This window comes from Motacilla alba, chromosome 4A (assembly GCF_015832195.1).
Source record: "Motacilla alba alba isolate MOTALB_02 chromosome 4A, Motacilla_alba_V1.0_pri, whole genome shotgun sequence".
In the NCBI taxonomy this organism is placed as follows: Eukaryota; Metazoa; Chordata; class Aves; order Passeriformes; family Motacillidae; genus Motacilla; species Motacilla alba.
The window spans coordinates 1,603,644-1,631,469 of NC_052045.1; the positions used below are offsets into that span (position 1 = coordinate 1,603,644).

General features: G+C 42.1%; 1 protein-coding gene across 4 annotated transcripts in view; it reads right to left on the reverse strand.

Annotated features, from left to right (window-relative positions):
- Nucleotides 1–343: 343 nt before the first annotated feature.
- DIAPH2 (diaphanous related formin 2) overlaps nt 344–27,826 on the reverse strand; it is a 174,449-nt gene continuing 146,966 nt past the window's right edge. For all 4 annotated transcript variants that reach the window (XM_038122767.1, XM_038122765.1, XM_038122764.1 and 1 more), the window contains one exon: nt 344–4,955. In XM_038122767.1, the coding sequence (XP_037978695.1) occupies nt 4,891–4,955 (65 nt within the window). In that variant the 3' untranslated portion in view covers nt 344–4,890. The remainder of the gene's footprint in view (nt 4,956–27,826) is intronic.

Below are 27,826 nucleotides of genomic sequence, written 5' to 3' on the forward strand. Positions count from 1 at the left end.
AAGAGTCCGCCAAGTTTCTGTTAAGACCATTCTGGGAATGAATTAAATAATTTTAAACACATCAGCAATAGCTGCCTGACTATATGTCTGCTTTGAAATTCTATACTGAAATCCAGCCTCTTAAAATAAATATGGACCCATGGGGTTTGTTCATTGGTTCCCTTTTATTAAATTAAATGGTATCACCATGATTTAATTGGGTTTTTTATAATTAAATACTTTTTAGGGCTATTTGGTTTTTCAAGTCCTCCTTCATTGGAAAAGGCACCTGGTTCCCCAAATTCAAGTTAAATAGAATTGATACCTCAGAGAAAAAAAAAAGACAGAAATCCACAACACGACAGTAAGCTAAAATGGAATGTAATTCAGCATGACAATTTTATACAGCAAACCCAGGCTTTGGGGTGATGGTACTCAACAGGAAATAATCATGATCATCAAGTAAAACATTGGTGCATCTACCAGAATCATGGTATGTATATCTTTATTACAGTTTTCAGAATACATGGATTAACAATGGCCAGGCTGTGATTTCATCAAATTCCTATTTTAAACATTACATACAAACACAGAGCTGTTTAAAAAATAGAAATGCATGAGTTTTATCACCTTTTTTTTTTTTTTAATCTTTTTTTTTTTTTTTTTGGCATCAGGAGTCCTATGACTTCCAAAAGGGAAATCAAATGGTGCATGGTAGCAGATTGACTGAACTGCAATAGGTTATTGTTCAGATTCTGTGGCATATGTACCACCTCAAACAGTGCTAAAAGCACTCCAAGAACAAATCCTTCTCCTTTCCCTCCCTCCCCGTGACACCAGTGGGTGCTGGCAGGACTGCAGGATGCACAGGCTCACACAACTCCCTCCCTGGAGCACAAAAGCAGCACTAGGAGACCTGGAGACACCCGAAGCTGAGGCATTTGGCTGCATCTGCTTTGATTAATTTCTTTTTTTTCTTTTTTTAAATAATTTTTTATTTACATTTCGTGTGCATGCGTGGGCGCGTGCGGAGACACCGCAGAGGAAGAGCTTTCTCACAAGACTTATTCCAAAATGAGTTTAAACTTGCAAATACAGTATGGCACATCAGAGGTGGGCTGGACACTGCTCTGCACTTGTCCTGCCCGACCTTGCAGCACTTGGAAGGCAAACAGCAAAGTAGAACTCGGCCAAGCCTTTGCTGAATGGAAAGAAAGCAATTTACATACACAGGGAAGTTTGCTCCCACAGAACTGTGACCTGTTTGAAACATTCACCAGCGAGATCATTCTCAGGGTAGGAAGGGCTGAAGTCGCCCATCAAAGCAGGGTTTGCCTGAGGGATGTGAAAGCTGAAGGCTGCAAAGTTTCCTTAACAAAAGCTATAGGAGGATTTCCAGAGCCAAACCGAAAACTCAGCCAGATTCTCAGAGTTTGGTGTGTTGTGGGATGAATTTAAAGTAGGTTACTAATGAATTGTGGCTTGGATAGAAACCATGGAAATATTATGGTTTTTTACAGCATTTGTCTGAGGTAGTACATATACCACACACAAAAATGCAAAAATATACAGATATTCATGATTATTTGCATATTACAGAAGGGAACTCTGGGAACGCTCTTGTATCTCAATTCTCAAGAAGAACAGATCATTCCAGATCACACTGCTCCTAGTGACCACAGTCAGCTGAAACCAGAACAAGGGACAATATTCCTGGGAATGCTCCCTGGAGCTGTCTGCCAGCGCCTCTGAGGCACTGCTCCTGTTTTGGTTTTAGCCAAATAATCAGATGAACACCAGCAGCACGGGTGTGCTGGGACAGGCTCCCTCTGGAGCACACACAGGACACAGAGCTTGCACTTGTTCTCTCAGCCAACTGCAGGAACCTGGAGCAGCAGGAGCCCAGAGCCTTTCCCTGTGTGAGCTGCACTGCCAGGAGCTCAGCACAGATATCAGATATGTGTATTTGTACACGATTGAAACATTTCACTCCCATGACATTCGGAGGCTGAGTTCGAGTCGTCGCAAAGGTAAAATTATCTTCCTCTTAAATAAACTAAGAAATGTAAACAGTGTAACATCATTAAAAAAAAAAAAATAAAACTCTCTCAGAACTTGTAACTGGTAAAAAGTGAATGCAAACAGATGTGCTGGTATATTGTTAACGTCATGTCTCAGAGGACAGAGAGTGAAACATAATTAGCAAGAAATTTATGTATGAACCCTCCAGTGATTTTCTTTCTGGGATTACTTTGAATACAAATATAATTTAACTGATATATTTCATTTTTTTTAAAATTAGAAAATAAGGCAAGTGCATTTCTGAAAAAGGTGCTACTCTTCTACACTTCTAGATAAACATGTGACACCTCTGAAAATTAGATCAATAATAAAAACATTAAAAATATCTGCAATTTAATATAGACTGAAAAACTATCAAAAGACAAAGTGACCAGCATCAATTTCAGAAAATATTTTAGACTTCATAAATACGAGCACCCTATATTTACATAAATTATCTTCTAAACTAGTTTTCCTTTGAAAGACACTTTCGTTCTAACAGATATGTCCATTAAATTATATAAATGTTTCAAATATGAAAAAAATAGTAGTAAAATAGAAGCATCAGATGATGTTGTTATTTTGGATTTGCCTTTTTTTTTCCTAAGATTTGGTTCTCGAAAATCTGTAGCCAGCTTTCACAGAGCTTTCCAAAAAAAATATATAACCCATGGAAATGAAAACCTTGTGCACTAATAACTACTGCTATCGTATAAAGATTCTGTGGAGAGCTTTTGAGTGTTCACATATAAAGATTATACCAATACTTGTAAATCCCAGCAAAATGCTAATTTCAAAATCTGAATTCTAAGACACCATTGATTTTTATAGACATTATGAACCTAATCCTTTAAACTGGCTTTGTACATTAAGCACATTTTTGTAAGTGTAAATTTAATAGTTCCATTTAAAGAAGCAGGGCTTCAATACAAGGCTGATGTTGACCCTGCAGGAAACAGGATAGAATTCTTTTTAGCTCTTACTGATAAACAAGGAGACAAAATCCTGCTGCATGCTTTTTTTTTTTTCTTTTTTGTTTTCTTTTTTTTTTTTTTCCTGAAGTACCATACAACTCTTCAGTTTGTTCCTAAAGCCCCCAAACAGTTTAGGGAGAGTATTTAGTTGACAGCAAGCATTTCACTAGGCTTCAGTGGTATTCCTATGTTTAGAGCTATGGGCAAACCCCCTGTAGTCTTTGAAAAAAAATAAAAATTACAATTGAACACTAGATTAAAAAGGAGCTGTATCTTTTCTTACAATAATGCGGTTTGTGATTGTGGGAATTCATCCCAAACTAATCCAATAGTTTTCAGAGGATCTCAGCAGAGAAGCAAAAAGAATCTACTGTACAAAGATGCTTGGCTCAAGCAGTAGTGCAAAGATCCACTGCTCCAGGAGCAAAATCCCTCCCGAGCAAGCAGTTTGTGCACAGAAACCACTGACACCTCACCTTCCAAACAGCCTTTACAGACACTAAAAAACCCCAAGTTCCCCATAACCCCAGGCAATAAAAGCATCCACAATAATTTCATCAATCAGTGATAAGCATTAATAATCTGAGAACAAGTGCCAGCTGCTGCAGAGCATCCTGATTCTTTAAAAACATCACAGCTCAGCAACTGATGCAGTAGTTCCACTGGAATTCCCCTTCAAATCCTCCCTCCCCTCCAGGGGAGCAACGGTCCCTCAGTGGCCAGGATGGGGCAGCTGGCCCGAGCCAGGCTGGCCACTGCCCTGGGGACAGAGGGACAGGGGCTCCCCAGGAGTGCCAGCACCAACAGTGGCAGCTGCTCACCTGAGGAACTGCAGTGCAAGGGGCTGGGCACAAAGGGGAACAGGAGGAGCATCCCAAAAATCAGACTTGGTCACTGCTAGGCAGTGCTCCAGGTAGGAAATGTGTTGGTAGCTGCTAAACTCTCAGCACTAAAATCCACCAGTGGAGACCCCCTACGTATTTTACCTGAGAAACAGAGGAAAAACTCAGAGGCAGTTCTGAAAAACTTCATTGTGTAGCTTGTCTCTAAAAACCTACACACAGGCATTTTAGCATCATCAAAATAGGACAATCACACTTTCCCCCGAACAGCTTTATAAAGAATATATAAGTGCACAATTAGAAAATTCCCTCCTTAGATACAGTTAAAAACATATTCTGCCCTTGATATAATTTTGGAAAAATCCTATGCTCTGTTTTATTTAGTTTTTTTTTTCTTTTTAGCAGTGATAAGTAACTACACCTCATCACATCACCAGAAGTGTAGATATGTGGTGTATCCCACTGGCAGCTGAAACAGCTGAATCCACCAGGCTTTACACTGAGATAAGGTTTTCAGCAACCTGACTGGGGCTATGCGTTGCTTTTTTAATGGTTACAAAAAAGATTCTGATAATGTAGACCAGCTCATCTCTGAATTTATTAACATACAATTTTATTATTTTTCCTTTCATGTTCAAATCAGAACCGCAAATGGAATCCACAGCTGTACTCTCAACAGAAGTGTATTTTCTTACCCATATAAAACATAACCTAGAAATCCCCAACTCCTTTCATGTGAGTTGCCAGCTTAAACAAAAAGGGGTGGAAAAAAAAAAAAGAAAGAACATAAGAAAATAAGATATATACCCTACTGTTTAACACTGTTTACAGATCTTGGTAGTTGGGGTAATAAGATACAGTATGTGGATTTTTTTTTAGCAACTGCTTTAAAATTACATATTGTTCCACCATCTCATTTAATCAATACCAGTATTCCTTTATGATCATTGCCAATTTGGACGATAAACTCTTCCCAAAGCGCATCCATTTCATTGCAAATAAAACAATTCATTAATTCTTTGGCATCAGAAGAATCATACAGCTGCAATTGCTCCGTTGTGTCGAGAACGAGACCTTTCCAAAGTCACTCGTTTGTTATCTGCAACAAAAAGAGAGAAAAAAACAAATCACCACAAGATTTGAAACACGGATAATGCAATGTCAAGAGGTTTTCAAACAGCCCTGAAAATCATTCTGAATGATATGTAAATAAGTAAGTAGGAGACTGGATCAGAGAAGTTTCACACTGCAGCTGCCAGACTGAGTTCAAGAGTTCTGCAATCAGCAATAAATTACTTTCTTGATCAGAGAAGCTGGGTGATAAAAGCATTAGGAGAATCCTGAAACACAGTCCCCTTGGAAACAGCACATAATAAATACAATTCTGGGTAAAAATCTTTCAAATTTTATAAATAATTTATGCGCAGAATCTCTGGAAAAATACATTTTTAGTTTCATGAGAATGCACTGACCAGTGCAGTGGTGAAAGCCTGCTAGATGCTCCCAGCCCAAAAGCCCAAAAGCCCAAACACCTCTCACTGTAATTTGGTACAGAGTTAAAAATAGAGCAGTTAAATCAGCCACTTCCTAAGCATTTCCTGATTGTGCAACGTGAACAACTTTCAGTATAAGATATTACCCAGTAATTATTGCAATGAATAATAAATATGTCTCTATCACAGGAAAACAATCACCAAGCACCAGGCACGCTCCCAAATGCCTTTACAATAAAATTTTAAAGCCATGAACACACACACACACAAAGGGGCAGGAGACTAACCCCCACTCAGTGTTCTGCAGGTTTGCATCTTTCTTTTTGACAATGAGTTCCTGCCATGCACATTTTTTCTTTTTTTCTTCCTTTTTTTTTTTTTGGTAGCTGCTTCCTTTTGACCTTTGCCCCCCTGTCTTGTTCAGGTGCTGGGACTTTTACACAGGGCTGGGATATCATAAAGAGGTTGATGCCTTTTGGGGCTACCTAAAAACAGAATGAAGGGAATAAAAGCAGTTCTATTTATTGAAGGGCCTTCAGGGGCATTTGGGGCAGACAAAGCCCCCCAGGGCTACACCCAAAAATGGATGATGGGTCAAGGGTTTGTACACTTTTATAAGTTTGGTTTATTTCCATATTGGGGGCTAATTCATTCCAATTACAGCTCCAGGTAATGAAGTAATTTACCCCAAGTTTGCTCCCCTAACTCACTTTTGTTTCCATCCTTGGGCCCTGAGGCAGTGAGGTGTCCTTGGTCCCAGGCCTGGAGAGGAATTGCTGTGTCTGCCCAAAATGGGACAGCAGCAGCTCACACTGCTCATGGAGTTCAGAGTTACACACTGAAGAATTTCGAGATTATAAATACATGAAAAATAGAAAAGCTCCAATCCTAAGGCATCAGAGTCACTTCAGAAGCAAAACACCTGCCAGGCACACTGCAGGCACTCAGCTTTTCCCAAAGACTCGGCTCCCTCTGCCTGCCCAGCCCGTGCCCCTGGCAGTGCCACGCTGAGGGCTGGGCACAGAGCTGGGTGCCCAACGCCTCTGGGGGCACGCACACGGTGTGTGAGCTGCTTTTTGGGTGAAATCAGTGCCAGGGGAAAGGCTGGAGCAGGGATGCTCTGGGATCCAGCAGGGGCTGTGAGCACCTGCAGGGATGGTGCCAGGGGCTGCGGCCAGGCTCTGCCCAGCCCAGGGGTGTCCAGCTGGCCACAGGCACAGCACAGGGCACGAGTGACCAGCAGGAAACTCCTCCTGACTCTGAAGGGCTCTGGGCACTGCCCCAGCACGGGCTGGAGGCTCCATCCTCAGAGATATTCCATCCCAGGCCTGGGCACACTCCGGGCTGGGCACGGGGCGGCCAAGGTGACCTCCAGAGCCCCCTCCAACCTCAGGCCCTGCTCTAACCCAGCAGAGCCAGAAAGGGGCAATTAGAGAAGACAAAAAGCCATCTCTGCGAAGTGTTCCTGGGCAGAGAACAGAGGCTGCAAAAGCAGCCTCCCCTTGCCCTGCTCGGTGCAAGTGGCTCCAGTGCTGCGGGGAATTAACGGCTCCTTTAGCGAGATTATTAGTTCTTTTTATAGTTCTGCCTTGCCTCCTTTTCCTAATGAACCTAGCCATGCATAAAGTATTCAAATTACCCTAAGTCAATCTGTTTTGCATGGGAATAAATCTCTGTGCTGGTTGCAGTGTCACTAAGAGCTGGCAATTAAAGCACGGAGGAAGGGAAGGCATCAACTGTGATGTGCCGCTGCTCCTCCAAGAGCAAAGGCTGCAGTGATAGCTGCTCTCAACACACCAGCCTCCAGCCCATCAGCTCCACAGGTTAAAAACACATTAAGAGAGTATTACAACTGTTGATTTTTATTTTTTTTAGAATTTCTCCTTTCAGTTTTTTTGCCATCATGCAATTGCAAAGCTGGGCTAGGACTTCAGGCAAACACAAAACCACAAAACAAAATTGTCAAAGAATATAATTTCCTTCTTCAGGTAATAAGAAAATATTTTCTTAATACATTATGTGTTAAGTTAAAACAAAGGGTTTCATATGGTTTCATATCTTGATGCCTTGTGAAATGGGTTGGGCTGGCATTTCAGGCACCTGAGCAAGAATTTTGAAAAATCATTAAATTTCTGTCCCTTTCAACATGCACATACAGTTATCTCCAACATCTGTATTTACCTTTTTTATGTAACAGACTGTATTGAATACAACACAAAGCAAGTCTGGCTCATAAACATGACTGACTATTCTGGCATAAAATCAACTACAACATCAATAAATGGTAAAACTCTTTCCTTTTGTAAGGGGGGATGGAGAGGCAAAATAAGAGGAAGTTAAAAGTAGATGAAATGAAATAAAAAATCATTGCCCAAAGGCTCAGGTGTACTCTGAAAACATGCAAACATGACTAGAAAACATGATCATAGGTTCTGTGTGTACCAGCCAGGCCTTCTGGGTAACCCCACAGGGAGAGAATTGTATTTCTCACTTTAATCTTAGAAGTCCATTTCTTTTAAAAGCAGGGCACACCCACTCTGCTCCCATCACAGACATTATAATCTGTCTCAGAAGGGAACACACGACCTTCAAAGTGGCCTCTCAATCTGCTGAAAGGATCTTAGAGCAGAGAAAGGTAGAACAGTGAAGGATTAAAATGGGAAACAAAGCAGATTTTTATATCACAAAATCATCCCCATCTTTTAGCTAGCTGGATCAAATGAAAATGAAGTCAATATAAAATCAAATGCTGAGGAATCAAATCAGCAGTTCCTTTTTAGTACACATAACCCTGGAATGCAAGGGTGACCCCGCAAAGAACAATGGACTTTGTTATAAAAACAATTCCTTGCTCTTGCACTCAGCACAGCACCAGGATGGGAACAAACCCTGCAAAATCTATTTTTCCTTTCCTTAATGCTCCTTCATTAGCTCTGTTATTAAAAGAGAAGTCTCAATAGCTGCCACAGATTTATTAACTCAGCAGCTTGTTATCAACCCAGAACTCAGTTATATGAGGAGAAAAATAAATGGTACTTTGCACAACTGCAGAACTAAGATTAAGTGACTTTTTCATTTCATCTTCTCCTTATCCACTCTTCCAGGTAGTAACTTTACGCACTCCTAATTATAAACCCTATTTTTTATGAGCAATCAATGCTAGTATTAATAGAGATGTTGTGCAGAGCAATGGACTGGTCATGACACCGAGATATCTGATAATGGAAAGACAGAGTCCATAAAACCATACCTCAAAGGTACCTGATTGCAATTCACATTATTCTGCAACAAGGAAAAGAAAGTTCTCTTCTATCATTATCTCTCAGCCCTGATATTAAAATTATAAATGTGTTACAAACTGCTACCTTGGGCTTGGTACCCTGTTCGACTCCTTTTTCCCCTCCTAAATCACCTCCCCAAGGTGAAAGAATTGACCTTTCCTCAGCTGACAATAATAATAAAAACTGTTCAACGCTCAGAGAAAGGAGGTCCTGGTTTGACTTGCCTTGAAAATGATCACAGCAAGAAGGTAGAACTCTCAGCAGTTAATAAAATATTTAAAATTTCATCTTTTTGAAATAGTTTTGACTATGCAAAAGAGACAGAAATGCGTGCTGTAAGGGAATTTGTATGGCCCGTGCCTTTGGGAATCAATGAAAGCCTTTACATCAAACATTTATTTCTTCATTCATGTAAAATCTTGTTCACTGGGAAATCCTACTGAAACACATCTTGTTTTCGTGAGCAACCAAAGGAAAAATACTCCTGCAGTCCCAAGCACTGCAGCAGCAAAACGGGGAAAGCAGCAAGACAATTTCCTACAGGTGGGGAATGATGAAAAAACGAGGAAACAACTCATTTTAGTGGGTTATAAATGTGTCAGGATTTAAAGCAGGATCAAGTGTCAGCAAATGGATTCCAAGGATCAAACAGCTCACCTGTAATAATGATGACACTGGCATTCACTCTACAGAAAAAGGTGAAAACCTGAACTTCATTTTACAAGTATTGCTTTTTTCTGACCAGGATAACCAAATATTTTCCAGTGTCACTGATTAAAACTGTGACAAGCTAGGTTAAATTCAATTCCCTTGAGCCTGGGTAGCCTCCAGTTTTCTCCTGGAGCTACCCAAGCACAGAGAAAAGTGAAGCCAACTCATCATTTGCTGTAACAGCACATTGCCAACTGCTTGAAGGAACAACCCAAGTAAAAAAAAAAAAAAAAAAAAAAATTAATATTATTCGAAATATTTTCAGTTTTAATTTTAATATTTTTGGTTTTATTTTATTATTTTTATTTTCCTTTATGGACTGCAGGCACCTTCATCACCTTTAGCATCCCACAATGAAAGGTACATTTGTTTTGGAAAATGGAATTGGTAGAACCTCAGGCAGGAGCAGAACTGACCCGGAGAAAACCAGCAGGGAAATCCATCCAGTCCCAGCACCTCTTTAGCAGCTGAACACTGCCTGTGGTACTGCCTGGCCTGTCCCTCTGACATTATTGGAGATCCCAACTGAGAAAAGGGCCAGGAAAGGAAATTAAGAGCATCAAAACTGCTGTTGCTGTCTGGAGCAAAACCCTTTTTGAGAGAAAATGGCTCTCCTAACCTCAATTCTGTTAAGATTCAGTCCATCTCTGTGAGATTTGATTTCAAATTGATCTTTCAGAATGTATGGCCTATAGAGAAAAAAAAAATAGCAATAAGGTAAAAATCAGTTATGGGAGAAATACAGCCAAAATAACACTGCAGAAAAGGGGCTGAAATAGCTCTTTTCAAAAGATCCTTATTGCCAGCAGATGAAACAAGCAAGTGAAACACTTTTCTACTGGGTAGAAAATAAAATACTCTAACTGGGTTAAGGGACACTGCACAGTTAACATGTTTTCTGTTAATCATTAAGTATTTAAGCCACTCTTATTTTTACCCAAACATGCCTGGCAAAACCTGCCCGTGGCCCTTTATAACCATCACACCAGGGCATCTGACATTCACTTGGATTTGATATTTCTGTAACCAAAAAGGAGAACAGACCAAGTGATCCATCATCCCTGTTCTCAGCTTTTTGGGGTTTTTTTGCTAAACAGAATCTCAAATTCTTGACAATCAAAGTTAAATGCCAGCTAAAAAGGTTATTTTAGCATCAGTTTCAAAGAAAACATCGAGATTTCAAGCAAACCCTGGAGCTGTAAGGTCAACTTCTATAAATCCTGGTTTATTTTGGTGTAGGTCAAGACTTTCATGTGAAAGCTGAGTGATAACCTGGGTTTATAAATGTTATGATCGAGAAACAGAAACTTACCCTTAGGCCAAAAAAAAAAAAAAGCAAAATGTTTTTGGTGTTTGCTTTTTTGTTAGGTTTGTTGTTTTTTTTTTAAGCCCCCAAATCAAGATAGCACAGCTGAACACATTAATTATAAAGACATCATTTGTTGAAAATGTGTTCCTGGGATATTTACAAATACATTGATCTGTGAGGCACTGAGGGGGAAGGAAAGGTTCAAGAAGAAATAAGGAGGAAGAAAAAGCACTAAGGAGAGCTGCAGCACTTGAAAGCATGTCTCTGAAGGCTGAATGGTTCCTCCTCAGGAAAAAAGCAGGAACACATCTCCTGAGTTATCTGCAGGAGTCAGGAGTGTCGTGTTCTGTTCAGAAATACTGCCTTCAAAGCTGTTCAGTCATTTAGGTAACACACAGCACCTCCACTTCCAGGCTTCCAGACTATTCCCTGGGAGCAATTTCTCCTGGAGAAGATCTGTGGCTGTTTGGATCCTCTTTAACTTGCTAAATAAATTTGTTAATACCCAGCAGTGCTGTGGTACAGAAGCAGGTCTAAAATACAGAGAGTTAAAGAATTTAAGCCCTGCCACAAAAGAGTTTTACTCAGATTAAAAGGGAACAAAGCCACGTCTAATCTCTGTGCTGCCACTCAGACCCAGCTTGCTGGGCACTGTTAATTGTAGCCTTTGAGTCGAAGGAAAATGCAGAACATCAGTAGAAAACCCATTTATTTGTGTCCTGTGTGTTAAGACACAAAAATGCTTTAAAAGGGAATAATGTGGGAAGTTTTAATGCTAAATGGCATGTGTGATGACATTTACCAGCTCAGAGCAATCCAGCTGTGACCACGGCCAATCCAGCGTGGCAGCACAATGAAAGTCACACTGCTGCAACCCAAATTGAGGATATTGGCCATCTGTATCATAATGCCAATAAAGAAATAAATACTTCCCCTATTTAGAGCTGAAGTTCAGCATTTGTAGGATGAAAAATGGATTTGTACACCCTATTTTCAAGTAATCAGTTTAAAGGAAATTTCACTATTGCTTATTCCGGGCCTTAAGATTTCCAAACCACCCAAAAAACAAAGAAAGAATTGGCCCAGTAAGATAAGATTCCTTAAACCTTTAAATGATCTGTTTAATATTTTAATTTGCCTTTGCTTTCTTTGTTAATAGCACCACTTGGGATGTGCAGTGAAAGCTCTTCCACAAGAGTTGCACTGGAAAAGCCTTAGCAGGAGACAACACATGCCTGCCTCAGGGGTTACAAGACAAATCAATCTATTTTTCTCCTTTCTTCCAAGGGTAATTGGCCTTTAAAATTACAGAGAAAAATAGGCCTTCATGTCAGCACAATGCAGGCACATATACAGCCATTTTCCATTTCTCTTTCAGTTGGAATTCTCAGCTGAGAGGTAAACTTATAAAGGTGAGAAAATAAAAAGAAGATGAAGAGGAACGATTGCATCAGTTCAAATCCCCTCCAATAACAAGCAGCACTGTGACCAGCATTTGAGGCTGGAATTTACTGAAACCTGCTATGAATAGCTGTCATCTTCCTAGGCAGTGTTTTTTTATTCTTGATTGTGATAAAATTTTCTGGAATTTTTGTGACAGCCTGTACTGCCAGCATTCATGGAGATTTATCACGGAATTTAGTCAGACTGAGGAGTTATAATTATTGCTTCATTTCCCATAAAATCTCACAAAGTAATACTGATTTTTACCTCATTCTTCTGAAATTGCCTTTTTCAAGGAGCAATCATGGCTATGAATATCCCCAGAATCCTTCTGCTGTGCTGTACACATAATCACCTGCAGACTCAGTTTCAGCCTTTGAATACTGTTCAATTGTATACAGTGCATTTAAATTGGCTAATAAATTGTTTGATAGCAGTGAAACTCAGATGATAGTCTTCTTACTTTTCTGATTGCTATTAAATCTGGTTTGCAATACATTAATCACATTCTGCTTTTAATAAGAGACTGTCACGTGAAAATATTTCCCTGTGCATAAAGATGAGCAATCAGCTAAGCTACAACTGATATATAAGAACAAGAACAGAGTTGAAAAAAGTCAAAACAACTTAGTGTTTTAAAAACAGAACTAATATTCCCTCGAAGCAGTACTGAGAGCACCACACCATTCATGTGACCTCACTCACTGGGAGTGTGTGTACAGGTGTAAAGCAATTATTAGATTTGATATCTGAATGAGCTCAGGTTCCCATTAGAGCCTGAATGCTTCAGTGACCCTATTATATTCCTTCCAATGCTCCCAGACCTGATCAACTTAATTATTCTGACTGGTGAAACATTTGGGACATGAACGTATGATTTGTTTGAAGCCAAATGAGACAAATGAAAATACTTCATAAAACAACTCCAAGAAAAGAACAGGACACGTGAGAATCAAATGTGCCAAATCCAGCAAGGTCAGGACTAAGTAACAGTAACAATGAAAAAGAAAAAGGGATCCTTGGCAATAAAAATACATTTATTCAGATATTTTTTCCCTTGAACTTCTCATTTGTAACCTCTTCTGCATAGTGAAAACACGTAGCTGATGAATCAGAAGGATGAACCAAGTTTCAGAGAGTAAATTAACTGTCTGCTTCTGTACTGAAAGAATCCAAATCTCAAACCACAGAGACTGTGATTCTTCTTTCATGACTGCACACACACTTTTAGTACTCGTCCAAAAGTAAAAATGGAGCCTTACTCAAAAACCACTTCATGTCAGAGAGGACAGATCTGCTGATGTGAAAGCTGTGCTTCCCTGCTTTAATTGTCCCTACTGTTCCTCTGCTAAGGAAATGCCTGTGACACTGCAGAAACCATGTATTCACTTTTAAACAGATGTGTCTGCTGCTAATCTGCTGTATTCTTCATCAATAATGAAATCTAAAACATCCTATTCCCAACTGCCCCATGAACACCTCCACTCCTACAATTTGTACTTGCTTTGGAACTGAGGTGACTGGGAGGTTACAGAGCAGGGCAAGGAGTACAGACAGTGACAGGTTCTGAATGTGGAGTGCACAGGGAATCCCAGAGCTCCCACCCCCCATCCCACTGCTCCTGTCCCTTAAGGAACTGGGCTGACACCCCAGGGCTCCCTGCATCCCTCATCCCACTGCTCCTGTCCTTAGAGGAGTTGGGCTGACACCCCAGGGCTCCCTGTGACCCCAGAGTTCCCATCCCTCATCCCACTGCATCTGTCCTGAAAGGAGTCAGGCTGACACTCCAGGACTCCCTGCATCCCTCATCCCACTGTCCCTTTCCCTAAAGGAACTGGGCTGGCACCCCAGGGCTCCCTGCACCCCTCATCCCACTGCCCCTGTCCCTAAAGGAACTGGGCTGGCTCTCCAGGGCTCCCTGTGACCCCAGAGCTCCCATCCCTCATCCCACTGCATCTGCCTGAAAGGAGTCAGGCTGACACTCCAGGACTCCCTGCATCCCTCATCCCACTGCTCCTGTCCCTAAAGGAACTGGGCTGGCACCCCAGGGCTCCCTGCATCCCTCATCCCACTGCCCCTGTCCCTAAAGGAACTGGGCTGGCACCCCAGGGCTCCCTGCATCCCTCATCCCACTGCCCCTGTCCCTAAAGGAACTGGGCTGGCACCCCAGGGCTCCCTGCATCCCTCATCCCACTGCCCCTGTCCCTAAAGGAACTGGGCTGGCACCCCAGGGCTCCGTGCCCTCGCTGCTCTCCCTGCCGAGCTGCAGAGCCTGCTGTGAGCCTGCTCTGGGTGTGTTCCTGCCCAGCCACGTTGCCATCACCTCCCCACGCAGTCTGGACTGTGAGGGAAGAGGGAAGCCCCAGGAGAGCAGCCCCAGCCCGTGCTGAAGGCGCTGCCTGCTTCAGCCCTCGCTCAGGGAGGATCCCCCGTGACAGAGCCAAGGCAGGGGAGAAGGCTCCTTACTGCCCTCCCAACCTGCCTGGCAGGAGCCAATTCCAATCCCTTGCACAGCCCTTCAGCAGCTGACAGGTGAAAGTCAAAGGGGAAGCCTGCCAGCAACTCCCTACAATATTTTATTCAAGAGCAGAGTAAGGATGATGCCTGAGGATTTTAGCTTTCATAGGTTCAGATCCCGCCCTGCACTGGGGTACAACTCTAAACTCCATACACACTGTCACTTACTGCCTTCACATTCTGGCTGGACAAAACAATCCCGCAAGGCCTGGAATTCCAGGACCCAACAGCCTCAGGCCCCAGAAGTACAAACAAAAAATGAATGGGGGGAGCAAACTGGGGGTAAACAACTTCACTACCTGCAGCTGTAACTGGAGGATTAAGCCCTGATATGTAAATGGACCAAACTTATAATTGTCTGAAAAACTCCTGACCCATCATCCCGCCTGGGTGCAGCCTCTGCGAGGCTCTGACTGCCCAAGGTGTATCTGTGGAAGGCCACCAATAAATGTATTTCTTGAAGAGAAATAATTACTTTAAATTACTTTATGTAAAGTAAATAATTAGGTGATTAAAAATAATTACTTTATTCTCCTAACCTTGTCTGGCCTCGGTTCCAGGCAGCCACTCCAGGGCATCAAGGGCAGGTTTCCCTGGCTGGGAAATGCCTTCAGTTTGGGTTTTCAGAATTCCCAGACTCTGCACTGCATTGGTACAGAACTCTGAACTCCATATAAGGTGTCAGCAATATTCCTTGTAGCCTGCAAAAGTCAGTCTTCTGTATTTTTTATGCATAAGGAAAATATTCTCCCTCTATATAAATATATATATATATATGTGTGTGTGTGTATAAAACCCACTCTGCAAGAACTTGTAGGCTACAAGTAAAACGAAATATTTTAAATAATACAATAAAGGCAGAATATCCGTAATTATTTTTTTGATTAAATAAAATATCAGCATTTTTTATTCATGGCTAGGTTAACATTTACAATTCAGCATTTTGCAATATTTAAATGGAATTGAATATGCTATGAGAAAACTTAAAACTCCCTCACTCCTGTATGGCCGGCTGGCACAGGCCATGGCTTTCTGTGCCCATCTGCATTTTACCACAGGACGTGGAAGAAAAGCTCCAGTTCCAGCCTGGCAGGATGATCTCACCGCCACCTGTTACCTCTCTGCACCCCCCAGCTGAGAATAACTCCGTCCTGAAAGTGACTTTTAATCTATATTATTTGCATGTGCAGGTTATGTGAATGTGAAACTGTTGCTTATTAAAAGAATTCATACAAGAAAGTAATTTAGACTATACACGGCAGGCTCTGAGGTAAAATATAATAACTTCTAAGAACTTAGGAGTCTAATTTCTTTCTTGGCTGAGCACGGACAACTCCATTATGATTCAGTGTGAGAACCCCGTGCCCACATAAAGCAGAATTTGACCCTTTCTCTTCATATAAAGAATAAAAATATAGAAGCAGTTAATGCTGGGACAGGGCAACTCGGTGTCCCTAAATAGCTCAAAATGTTTCTATTTATCAACACGTATCTGAGGAGGGTTATTCCATGGGCTGCTCCAAATTCACTCGGGTCTTTTCTGTCCAGATGCAGAGGGACTAAACCAGGCCCCTCCTTCAGCTCCCACAGCAGGTGGGGATGTGAAGAATGGAGAAATAAATATATTCACATTCTCTGGGGCTGCAGGGGAGGCAGCACCAGCACCTCCCACAGAGGTACCCAGGAGGAGTTTTAGACTGAAATTATTTTTCACCTTTCCCAGGCTGGAGTGGGACTGAAGGATAAGGCAAGGGCAGCTTTGTTATAGATATATTTTATGAACATTTTTTTGTTAGGATTTTTTTTTCTTGAGAAGCTGAGAGGTTTCAAGAATAAAATGTAAGTAATGATTATTTGCTGTTGTGGAAGTTAACAGGTGGATCTGTGATTAGTCTTGTTTTTAATTAATGACTAATCACAGTCCAACTGTTCAGATTGTTTTAGTTAGTTATAAGATTTTGTTATTTATTTTATTTTAATTTTGTTTTTTGACGATTTTATTTTAGAATGATTTTATTATAATAATTTTAATATAATATATATTATAATATAATAAATCAGCCTTCTGAAACAGAAAGTCAAAATTCTCATCTCTTCCCTCATCCTAACTGCCAAAAAACACCACGGAGTTTGGCTGTGCCTGGGGGGCAGGACAGCCTCAGAACAGGTCACTGCTGACAGGGCACAGGAATGGGGACAAACCCTGGCGTGGTGCTTGAGGGATCCCCCACGAGGGGAGAGCATGCTGCATTTGACTTTATCTTATCAGAAGGCTAATTAATTACTTTATGATACCATATTATTTTATATGATATTATACTCTATTAAATCACATCTAAGCTGAATCTGCTAAGCACTGCGCTCTGCACAGGCTGCAGTGAGTTTGTGACTGTCACCCAGCAGTCCCCAAACACTCACACTCACACTCACACTCACACTCACACTCTCCTGGCCCTGACAGGCCAAGGAAACAAACCACCCTCCCTTTGGGCAAGCAATCCTTACGTTGTGTTTTACTTTGGCACCACACAGGCACAGCAAATAAGGTAAGAATGGTTTTTCCTTTCTCTGAGGTCCAGAGAATGGGAATTTCAGAAATGTTCTTGGGAAGAACTGTGCCTTGCTTTTGTCTGTGAAGAGAAGTGTGGCTGTACCCTGAGAGAGCCTGCCTGGCTCACCAGGGTGAGCACTGCTGGCTGAGCTTCTTCCCTCTCATGGAAGAGACTTCAGGATCCCCCACCACCTTTTCAATGCCCTCAGACTTGAAAAGAGTGATTTGTGCCACAAAACAAACGTTATTTCTCTTTCCAGTTTTGTTCCCATTTAGAGGTCTCATTTGCAGCACCACTCCAAAAGCTGTTTTACCACACAGACAAGGAAATTCTGAATTTGGGTGAAAGAAAACAGACAGGAGTTTCTCTCTGGGGTGGGAGAGAGTGGGAACTTACACAAATTTTGCTGCTGGATAAAATGATTAGGAAAATACATCCTTAGTGCCACTGAAATCACATTAATCCATCAGCTGTTTTTTGCCCAGAGCTGGGAACGTCCTTTAGAATGATGCTTTGCTGTATATAAACACTTTTAACTACAAGCTCCTTCTATTTCATCCCAGGGAATATTTTTTCACGCTTGAACTGGTTTCATCTTCAGAAATAACAAAGGCAGTGTGTTAACAGTTCACACCTCTTTGTGACTCACGGGCCTTTGATCCATCACCCACCCTTCCCTGAGCCTCAGCAGAGCTCCCACAGCCAGGGCTTCTGCTTGCTTTGAACCCCAAGCACTGGAGACCAAGAGCAGCCTGGCCATTGTGCACCAGCAGAGCCCATTTTGTTGAATTAAACGTTTGATCAAAGGCCCTTGTTACCTTTTTTTGTTTGTATCTTCTTTAAAAAGATGTTTCAGACAGGGTTTTCTGTAAAGCAGGGCTGAGACTTTGCTGCACTTTGATGATAACTCCTGCTGCTGTCCAAGTATTTCTTTTGCACTGGATATTCAAGGTAACAATTGTATAAACTTACAGGAGAAAAATATATTAAAAAAAAGACATTTTTGATGCTCTTAAAAGTGCTTCATCAGCTGTTTATCATGAATTGAAAAAAAACCTAAAAAGAGATCAGCCAACTCCTCCAATTTTCCAACCTAACATTCCAATAGAAAATAGCAAAAAAGCTGGAACAGTGAATAAAAGAGAGCTTGTATTTCAGCTTAACAACTCGACTTGCAAGTTTTCTAGGCTTTGGATACAGAAAGCCATCTCTAGGGACTTTTTTGTGAGGATGGGAACTTTTTAAAATATGGGGTGGTTTTAATTCTATGAAATTCACAGCTGTGATTTTGGAATTTCCTACTCAGCAGCGGCAGCAAAGCAAACTGTAGATGAAATATTTTCAAAAGGTTTACTACAAAGTTTGTAACGGAGATTTTTTTTTCCATATACTATGCAAATCTGGCTACTTATATTGCAAGAGTTCTACTGACTCAGTTTAAGGCAAATAACTATTTCATAAACCAGCATGCTTGCAGAGGGCTGGAAACGATATCTCACTCCAGAAGGGAAAAATGCAAGGAAGATAAATACTCTTAACTACGCAAAGTATTTTCAGATGCCTTTTAATTTTTTTTATAAGAACACAGTTAAATACTCTTGGGATGCCAGTAAAAAAGAGTCCAAGTGCTAACTGCAATTTGATTTATTTGGTTTGTTTTGAGTTCTTATTCAAACCCAAGCCTCATGCACTTCAAGTCCAGCCCAGCATGAGAGAGCCTCAATATCTGCAAAGTCCAGCAGGAAGGATTAGAAAATGTCACAACACCTTCAGGGCACAGCAGATCCTTAAAATAGGGAATGAGTCAAGAGTTTGAACAGGAAAAGTCCAGCAGGGTGCCTTCAAAAAAATCTGCATCAGGCTGGAAGGTCTGTGAGCCTCCCCTCTTTAAAATATCATCCCTTTTCTGCTGCACTCTCACCCACATGGACAAGCCTGGGCACAGAGGGAGCCCTCCAAAAGTTACATAAAAACGCTCTGGGTTATTTAAAATAAGTTTATATATATGTACATAAATGCATATTTCAGAGGAACACCAACTCGTGCCTTTTGACAGGCAAGGTTTCACTGGAAGAATGATCAACAGCTGATATCCACATTTCTGATTCCTCCCTGACGTAGGTAATGAATACTCGGATGATGTCTGGAAATTCAGAAGCTTTGCAATAACTCAGTGAAAATGGTTCTTGCTCTGTTTCTGGTCATGTATGGCTCTTTGGACTTTGATTAGCAGCTGAAAACAATTATGGTTTTGCAGTTTAAAGACAACATTTAAGACACTACTAAATCTAGTAAATGTTGGCATTTTAAACTCACTCTCAGAGCATGTTAAAAATCTGCCATCTGAAACCTGAGTAGAAAGATAAAGGTCTAAAAATGTTCTCAAAACCCAATAAAATTAGTATTAATTGACGTTCTGATAGACTGAATAAATGAAGAACCAAACCTTTTTTTCCTGGAAAAAGCAATGAAATGTAATATTGAGCCATTTTCAACACTTTCCCCAAAGCATTTTTCAAACAGAGAAGTCAGGTTTAGGGTAATTATACAGAGCAATATGGCTCCAGCACATTCCACATTTTCTGAAAATACATGATTACACAAGATATTAATTCTTCCTCAGGAAGCTTTTTAAGCACTGACACAATTTCCACTTTTCCTTGGATGTTCTTTGTCCAGGGCCATCCCCTGCAGGTGAGGCAGGGGGATCAGGGCAGTATTTTGTGCTGCTGACAACATTAATTCCTTTTTCATCTGCAACCACCAGACCTCTCAACTCTAATAAGGCATTAACAGCACACTGCAGTATTTTTTCATGAAGTATCTATGTACATTTACAGATTATTTTGACTTTGTACTCTTCTGAGTTACTTTTTTTTCTCAGTTTCTGCTGAGTTTGCTCGTAATCAAATTATTTTTTTCAAAAATTTCACTTCCAGTGATTTATTTCTGCTTCACAAGAGGAAGTACAAAAGGTTCAATCTGCTGCTCAGTGTCCCCTCCTTAGGGAGCAATAAGGAAATGTGATATAGAGTTTCAGGATCCTTGCAAAAAACAAAGCAAGGCAACGGTAACCATGAGGAGTTCATGATTTTTGTGTGAGTGAGGATATTTAACAGGTTTATCCTAACTGCACTTTGCCAAGAGCTATCTGGTGAGATCCATGACAGAGAGAAAACTGTTTTGCATTTAAATTGTGTCACCAACAACCCATCAGCTTCCTAAAAAAGAAAAAATAAAAAAAGGGAGGGTCTTCACACCAATTTGGCACTGAGAAAAATAATTTACACCCACCAAGTCCCAGTAATGTGTTTGGAAGCCTGCAAGAAGTGCAGAGCACTCTTATTTTTGTAAATAAAACATCAGCTAACTTAACAGTTAACTTACAGAGCAGCTAAATCCACAGGTACAATCTGATTTTCCCCAAGCTGTTTTACAACAATCCAGGCACTGCAGGAAAGAAAGGGGAATTTATGGAGGAGATAAACGGAGGAACAGACTGAGTGTGGCACTGGATGGAGGGGAGGTACCAGTGCTGAGAGGGGCAGAGAAGCTCTTCTGAACAAGCAGGAATCCTTCCAAAAGCTCACATCTTGTCTAAATTATTCCAGCAAAGCAGGATGATCTCTGCAACACCCCGAAAATTCCCAAAGCCAGCCCCTGACAAGAAGCAGCAATGTTATTTCCACCCCTGTTTCCACTGCAGCACATGAGAATGGGTAAGAGCAGGAGGTTTTTCACCCCTCCCTCTCTCCCTGTGAAAGATGTCTGGCAGAATTATTTCCTCTTCATCTCAGTGGTGCTGAAAATCTCACTAAGTATCTTTAAAAAATCCCAGGTCAAATACAGAGTCAGCGTTTGAGCAAACCACTTAGCCCTGGATATGCTGGGTGTAATCCTTGTCGTTTAGCCACGAGTTAAGCTGTCTTTCCTTCCTCCTCCCTGGAAATGGCTTCATCATCCAGCCTGCCTTTATGCAATTAAAAAGCTCCCTGCCTGTACTGATGGAAGCAGACATTAATTCCTATCCTACAGAACTGATATTTAATCTATGATACTGATATTGCCCATCTTCAGATAATTCACTGCAATCATTGATCCTTCTGAATCCCATCCCCTGCCTTTGCAAAATCTGCTTTTGGTACAAAACTCCCAAATGAATTCAGGTCAAACAGGCTCGGTAAGAAAGGAGGAAAACTCAGTCTATGGAGATGTTTTGTCCTGCTTTTTCTTTCAGGTGAGCTGGAGACAGATGACTGCTCCTGTGGGCTGCAGAGAGCTTCAAGGACTTGGTCTCACGTGAGGAGAAGGGCTGGCAAAGGACCTAACAGCAACAATCACAAAATTCACAAACCTGGGTCAAACGTTCTTGGGCACAGCCAGGAGGTAAAACAAGAGCCAGCAGCCCAAACCTGCAGCTTTAATTCATAAAAAAACCCCATTTTACCCAAGGAATGCAGGGCTGGGGTGCCCAGGAGCTGGGCAGCTCTGCAGGAGGTGAATCCCAAAGCCCTTTCAAACATTCCTCACACCCCATCAGCTCGTGGGGTCTTGGCAAGCACATGGAGGCATTCAGAAATAATAACTATTAACATTAGTTATTTTGGGCTTGTCATTAGTATTTACATCCACGCTCTCAGCAGCTCTAAATGCCAAGGCTCCTGTTTCTGTGATATTTTTCAAAAAGGAAAGGGCCTCTTTTTTTTGCCAATTTATCATTTCTAATCTGTTCAAAGCTTAAGCCAGAACTCTTCAGTGAGACTTCATCATAAATAACTGTACAAAATTAAAATAAATTAACATCTATTATTTGGCTTCATTCTTAAAATAGTTAACATATGCCCACGGGCTACAGCGTATACTGAAAAAATAAACCAAAGTTTTAGAGAGGGGATCTTCACCTCTTTCTGAGCACTCAGAAGACATGGCAGAACTAGGATTCCCAAAACTACCAGTAATGGTCCAGAATTTAATAGATGTAAAATATTTTTAATACTATTTTCACAGCTACAGCAGCCATGATCAGGTCTCCAGAACCCTCAATCAGCTCTCAAGATCATCCCCTGCCACCTGCAGCAGAGCACCCAGAGAGGCAGCTGGGCAAGGGTGGTGAGGGAGGGGGGAGGCAAGGGGAAGACTGGGAAAACTTAATTCTCCTGGCTTCATTTGATTAATTAGATTGCTGATGGACTCCAGCACAAGGCTGGCAGAACCTGCTCTGTAACAGCAAGTGAGCACATTCCAAGAAAAGCAGCGAGTTCTGACAAATCCTTGAGATGTCACTGATTTGTGAACGTGTGCATCAGAGGAAAACGACGTGTAACTGAGAAAAATCAGCACGGGAAACAGAAGGAAATTCACAAGTTAAAAGAAACCAAAGGGGAAAAAAAGCCCATCAGACTGCTTCGTGATGTGGTGGCTCTTTTGGTGTTGTTTTGTTACTTTTTGTGGCCTTATTAAAGCAAAGATGGGATCTGCAGGGACTGGAGATTGACAGATGTCTCTCAAGTGTGCGTGGTCTGAAAACACGAAGCACAAGCAACTTTAGCTTTGCTTTTTATGAGATGTGCTAAAATTGGAAACAAAATAAATTACAGGGCAACTTCAAGGCAAGAATAAACTGGTTGGTAAAAATTGTCCCGATCATCTTGTTGCTTGAGTTGTGGGATGACTTTCAGCCAGCACTGCAAACTGCACCTGCCAAGGAAGGCTTTGTTCAGGCAGGATCTTTGCCTTGGAGGTAGAATGGGAAAAGCCTACAAATCAGCAAAGCACCATTAAAACCAGCTCTTGTTCTAGAAAGTACAAACACTCATTTTTATAGAAAAACTTTGTATAATCAACAGGAAAACAGAATAAGATGAAATTACTTTCATGATAGCAAACCAGACTGATTTTGACCTTCTGACTAAATATTTTCCTGTAGCTCCTAAGTAAACCTGTTTGTTAGCCACGGAAGGATTCATTGCCACTTAATAAATTAAATGATGTCATTAGACCTAGAATTTAAAATACTTATTCAGACTGAATTCACAGCTCATCTTTGCTTTCAGTTTGTGGTTTTTTGAAGCTGGACTACAGAAGCTGAAACATGATTTAGATTCAGAAATTCACTGAGAGCTGAATATTGTGTCCTCAAGCTCAGGATAAACACAGAAGGAAGAACAAAATACAGGCAAGAAATGTGATTTATTTTCAAAGGACAGACGGGATGACATATGGGTTCAAAATACTGTAAAGACTCCAAGCCTAAAGCCATAAACACATCCATAATATGTGGAATATATGTCCACTGCTGATGCGTGCATAGATGTACACAAATATATCTGGGAGAAATCCATGGCATTTAGAGGAGCTGATCAGAAATCTGTCACAGCAGGAAGAACTAGCAGAGGAATTAATTAATTGGGAATAGCAGGGCTGAGGAAAAGAGCGTCAGAGAAGCCATGAAATGCAGCAGCACATGTCAGTTAAATAAAAAGCAGGCTGAAGAGAGCAGAGGATGAGGTGACCCAAAGCAGGGCACGTGGTGGTGAATGTCCTGTGGCCACCAGAGCCAGCCTGGGCACAGGAGAAGCCGTGGGACATTGTGGCTCTGTGGGCACTGCTGCCCCAACCCCGAAATGCACAAAGCAAGGAGCAGACCACAAACACCTCTGCAATGTTGGCAGCTTCACTGGTGTTTCTTTCAGAGCTCCCTGGGACTCAGGAGTGAAGCAGTAAGTAATTAATGAAAGCACAGCCATTTAAAGTAATCGCAGAAGAGAATAACCAGCTCTCAAGGGGCAGCTCCTGGGGAGGCAGTGCCACAATATCAAAGTTTTACCTTCAACTTGAGCTTTCCTTATCTTAAATCGACCAATTCACCCAGAAACCAGCTCTTATTTTCTCCTACACAGCTGATTTTTAATACAGCATCATATATGATGCATGCACAGCTACATAAATCCTGTGCTGGAATGTATATGAAAATATGTTCTAAACACTCAAGCAGCAATCCTCACCCAGCTGTGGGGGTAAAAAAAAATAAAATACTCAAATGCAAAGGAGGATTTATGAATTGAATTTATTTTTTTATCTACCAGTAAGCCTAAGTTGAAATATGAATAACTGATTTAACACTGAAATGGTATTCAAATATTTGACTCCAATCCCCTGTTGCTTCTAAATTCATTCAGAAGTCAAGATTATTAATTATTCCTGACAGAAAATCAAGATTTAATGATCATCTGATAACCCTCAGGAATTACAAAGTAAACTGAGATAATAATTCAGACAAAATAAAATGATTTTACATATATAAGGAAAACATCATGCAGAATATCCATTTAGGCATTTCCTATGGAGCAGTAACTAATTTTTAAGAAAACACAGAGCAGAAAACTGACATGGTATGCACAGTAAAAGGTTCAGAAGGTAAAAGGGGCCTTCATTAAAATCTGCAGAGCTTTAACCCCGTGCTTTGATCAAACAGACAAACTGAACCCCTCCAGCACTCCTCCAAAAAAGCCTGGAATGGGAAAACACATGGAAGGATTTTAACCCAGTGACCTTGTGGAAACACTGCTGCTCACTTGAAGACAACATTGCTCTCCAGATCAAGGCATCTATTCACCCAGGGCCATCAGGCCAAAAGAATGCATTAAAATAATGTGCTTTGTGCAATTTTACAGAGCAACTGATTTCAGCCTGGTAAAAATGATATGCAGTAAATGATTTTTAGGTAAATTTTTAGCTTTCAGGTCATGTCTGCAGGGAAGTAACATTAGAACTAACAGTGGTGTGAAAAATGGGGATGCAGAAGCTGTACAGCCTGTGCATTGATTTTTTTCTTTTTATTTTTTTTTTCTTGCCCCAGAGCTCTCTCTGGCAGCAGAAACAGTGTAAAACCAAGAACAAGCCAATGACAATCTATTTATACACAGAATCATGCAATATTTCAAGTTGGAAGGGACCAACAAGGATCACCAAGTGTGACTCCTGCTCCTTGCAGGATTATTGAACACTAAACCTGGACTGAGCACTGTCCAGGGGCTCTGGGAGCTCAGATTTGGGGCTGTGCCCATCCCCTGGGAGCCTCCTCCTGTGCCTGGCACCTTCCCCTGGTGTCCCACCTGACTGCTCATCTTTCATCCTCTGTGTTGTTTCCTGACATTTATACTCCAAATCCATTAAAATTGTAGCTCTGCAATGGATGGAACACTGCCTCTCCTCGATGCCATCACCATAAAAGCACAAACCAGGGCAGCAGTTCTGGGAGCACTGAGTGAGGGATTGCACCACAACACCTGAGAGCCAAAAGACTGCACCACAACACCTGAGAGCCAAAGTGAGCTCCAAAGGCAGCTCCAGTGAATTCTGGCTGCAACAAAAATCCTGGCGAATGCTTCCCTGAAATTCCCAAAAATTTATAGTTGTGTAAACTTGAAAGAGAAATTACCACAAAAGCACAAACCAGGGCAGCAATTCTGGGAGCACTGAGTAAAAGACTGCACCAGAACACCTGAGAGCCAAAGGCAGCTCCAGTGAATTCTGACTGCAACAAAAATCCTGGCAAATGATTCCCTGAAATTCCCCCAAAATTTATAGTTGTATGAAGTTGAAACAGGATTTAGAGGTTGCTGCTAGTCTGACCTCTGAAAATCACTCTTGCTGATGGCAGATCTGTTTGTTTTAGCCTGAGCATCCCAGGAATTCCCATCCAGTGGGAGCAAGAGGGGTGGGAACATGTCCTGCAGGTTATGTCTCATGGGAGGAGACCAGAACAGCTGAGAAACCTTCCCTCAGCCCAGCTGCCAGCATGTAAGGGGCTAAGAAATGATAAATGCTTCAACAAAAACCACACCACAGTCTCAAACTTTTGCCTTCCATTAGAATGTTAAAACCTACCACTGTGGAATCCCAAGAAACTTTTACAAAGCACAGTTTGATTTTATGTTGTTTTTTTGACTCTCCTGTACAGCAAGTGACAAAAGGCTTTGGAGATCTTCTTTCCTCTGCAGAAATGATGGGTGATGATCAAAGACAAGAACAGCATTTCCCTTCTCCCCGCTGCAATTCCGGCTCCTCCAGCACTAATGCCCTGTCACCAGGTACCTCACCTCAGTGCAGCTGTGTTTTTAGCAGGACACCCCTGCCCCTGGCCAAGGGCTCCCATCCATTTCTCTGCCACTCTCCCCACATTCACAGGATGTGTTCAATGCCTGGCATTTTCTGCTTTGTTCCAGAGCAGTTCTGAATTTGCACACAGAGCTCACATTAAGTGGGCTGCAGAATGCACACTGAGCTAAAGGTGAATGAGTTGTCCTTCATGCTAACTTTATACCACTCCTGGGGTCCCCAAAGATGCCATTTTACCCATAAAATCCATTTCTTTGCTATTTTCAACATAAAACTTAAAAGGTGTTGTGAAAAGTGCTGAATATCTTCAGTGGCAAAGGAGGAACCTGGGATTTGCAGCAGTAATTAACTTTCCTTTGCCTTCCAAGCCCTCCCCACCTCAATCTCCCCATTCTGCTTTGTCATTTGGAAAAGTCTTTGGAGGAACCACCTCAGGATTCAAGAGAGGCTTGAACCTCCAGCTGCTGCCAGCTCAAGGCAAGAAAATGAGCAGGAAATCAGAAGCTCTGGTGCTCAGTGTGCACTTGGGCTCAGGAGAGCTCAGCCCACCCCACGGGGCACAGGCAGAACCTGCTCTGGACAAAGCTCTGGTGGCACTGCCACTCTGAGGGGACACAGCCACCTCAGTGCCACCTCTGAGGGGATACAGCCACCTCAGTGCCACCTCTGAGGGGTCACAGCCATCTAGTGCCACCTCTGAGGGGATACAGCCATCTCAGTGCCACCTCTGAAGGGACACAGCCATCTCAGTGCCACCTCTGAGGGGATACAGCCACCTTACTGCCACCTCTGAAGGGACACAGCCATCTCAGTGCCACCTCTGAAGGGACACAGCCATCTCAGTGCCACCTCTGAGAGGACACAGCCACCTTACTGCCACCTCTGAAGGGACACAGCCATCTCAGTGCCACCTCTGAGGGGTCACAGCCACCTCAGTACCACCTCTGAGGGGACACATTGTCACCTTTGGGGGGGTCACAGTCCCTCAGTGTCACCTCTGAGGGGACACAGCTCCCTCACTGTCACCTCTGAGGGGACACAGCCCCATTATTGTCACCTCTAAAGGGGTCACAGCTCCCTCAATGTCCCCTCTGAGGGGTCACAGCCCCATCATTGTCACCTCTGATGGGTCACAGCCCCCTCACTGTCCCCTCTGAGGGGTCACAGCCACCTCACTGTCCCCTGTAAGGGGTCACAGCCCCATTATTGTCACCTCTGCTGGGTCACAGCCCCCTCAGTGTCCCCTGTGAGGGGTCACAGCCCCCTCAGAGCCCCCGGGGCTGCCTCCCTCCCCAGCCCCGTTTGAAATGCCAGGGCTGGCACAGGGGCAGTTAGAGATGCTGGCATTTGTGCCATCGATGTCCCCATGCAGTGAATGGAAGGGAGAGTGACAAACGATGCCAACAATGATGTTGTGGTTTTAGATGAACCACACCCCCAAATTTCCCTTTGATGTTCCCCCCAGTTCCATGTTAGACTGGTCCACAAACCCCTCAGATCTTGAACATTCCCATTGAAAGGATCACTCTCCTGTTTGAACTTTC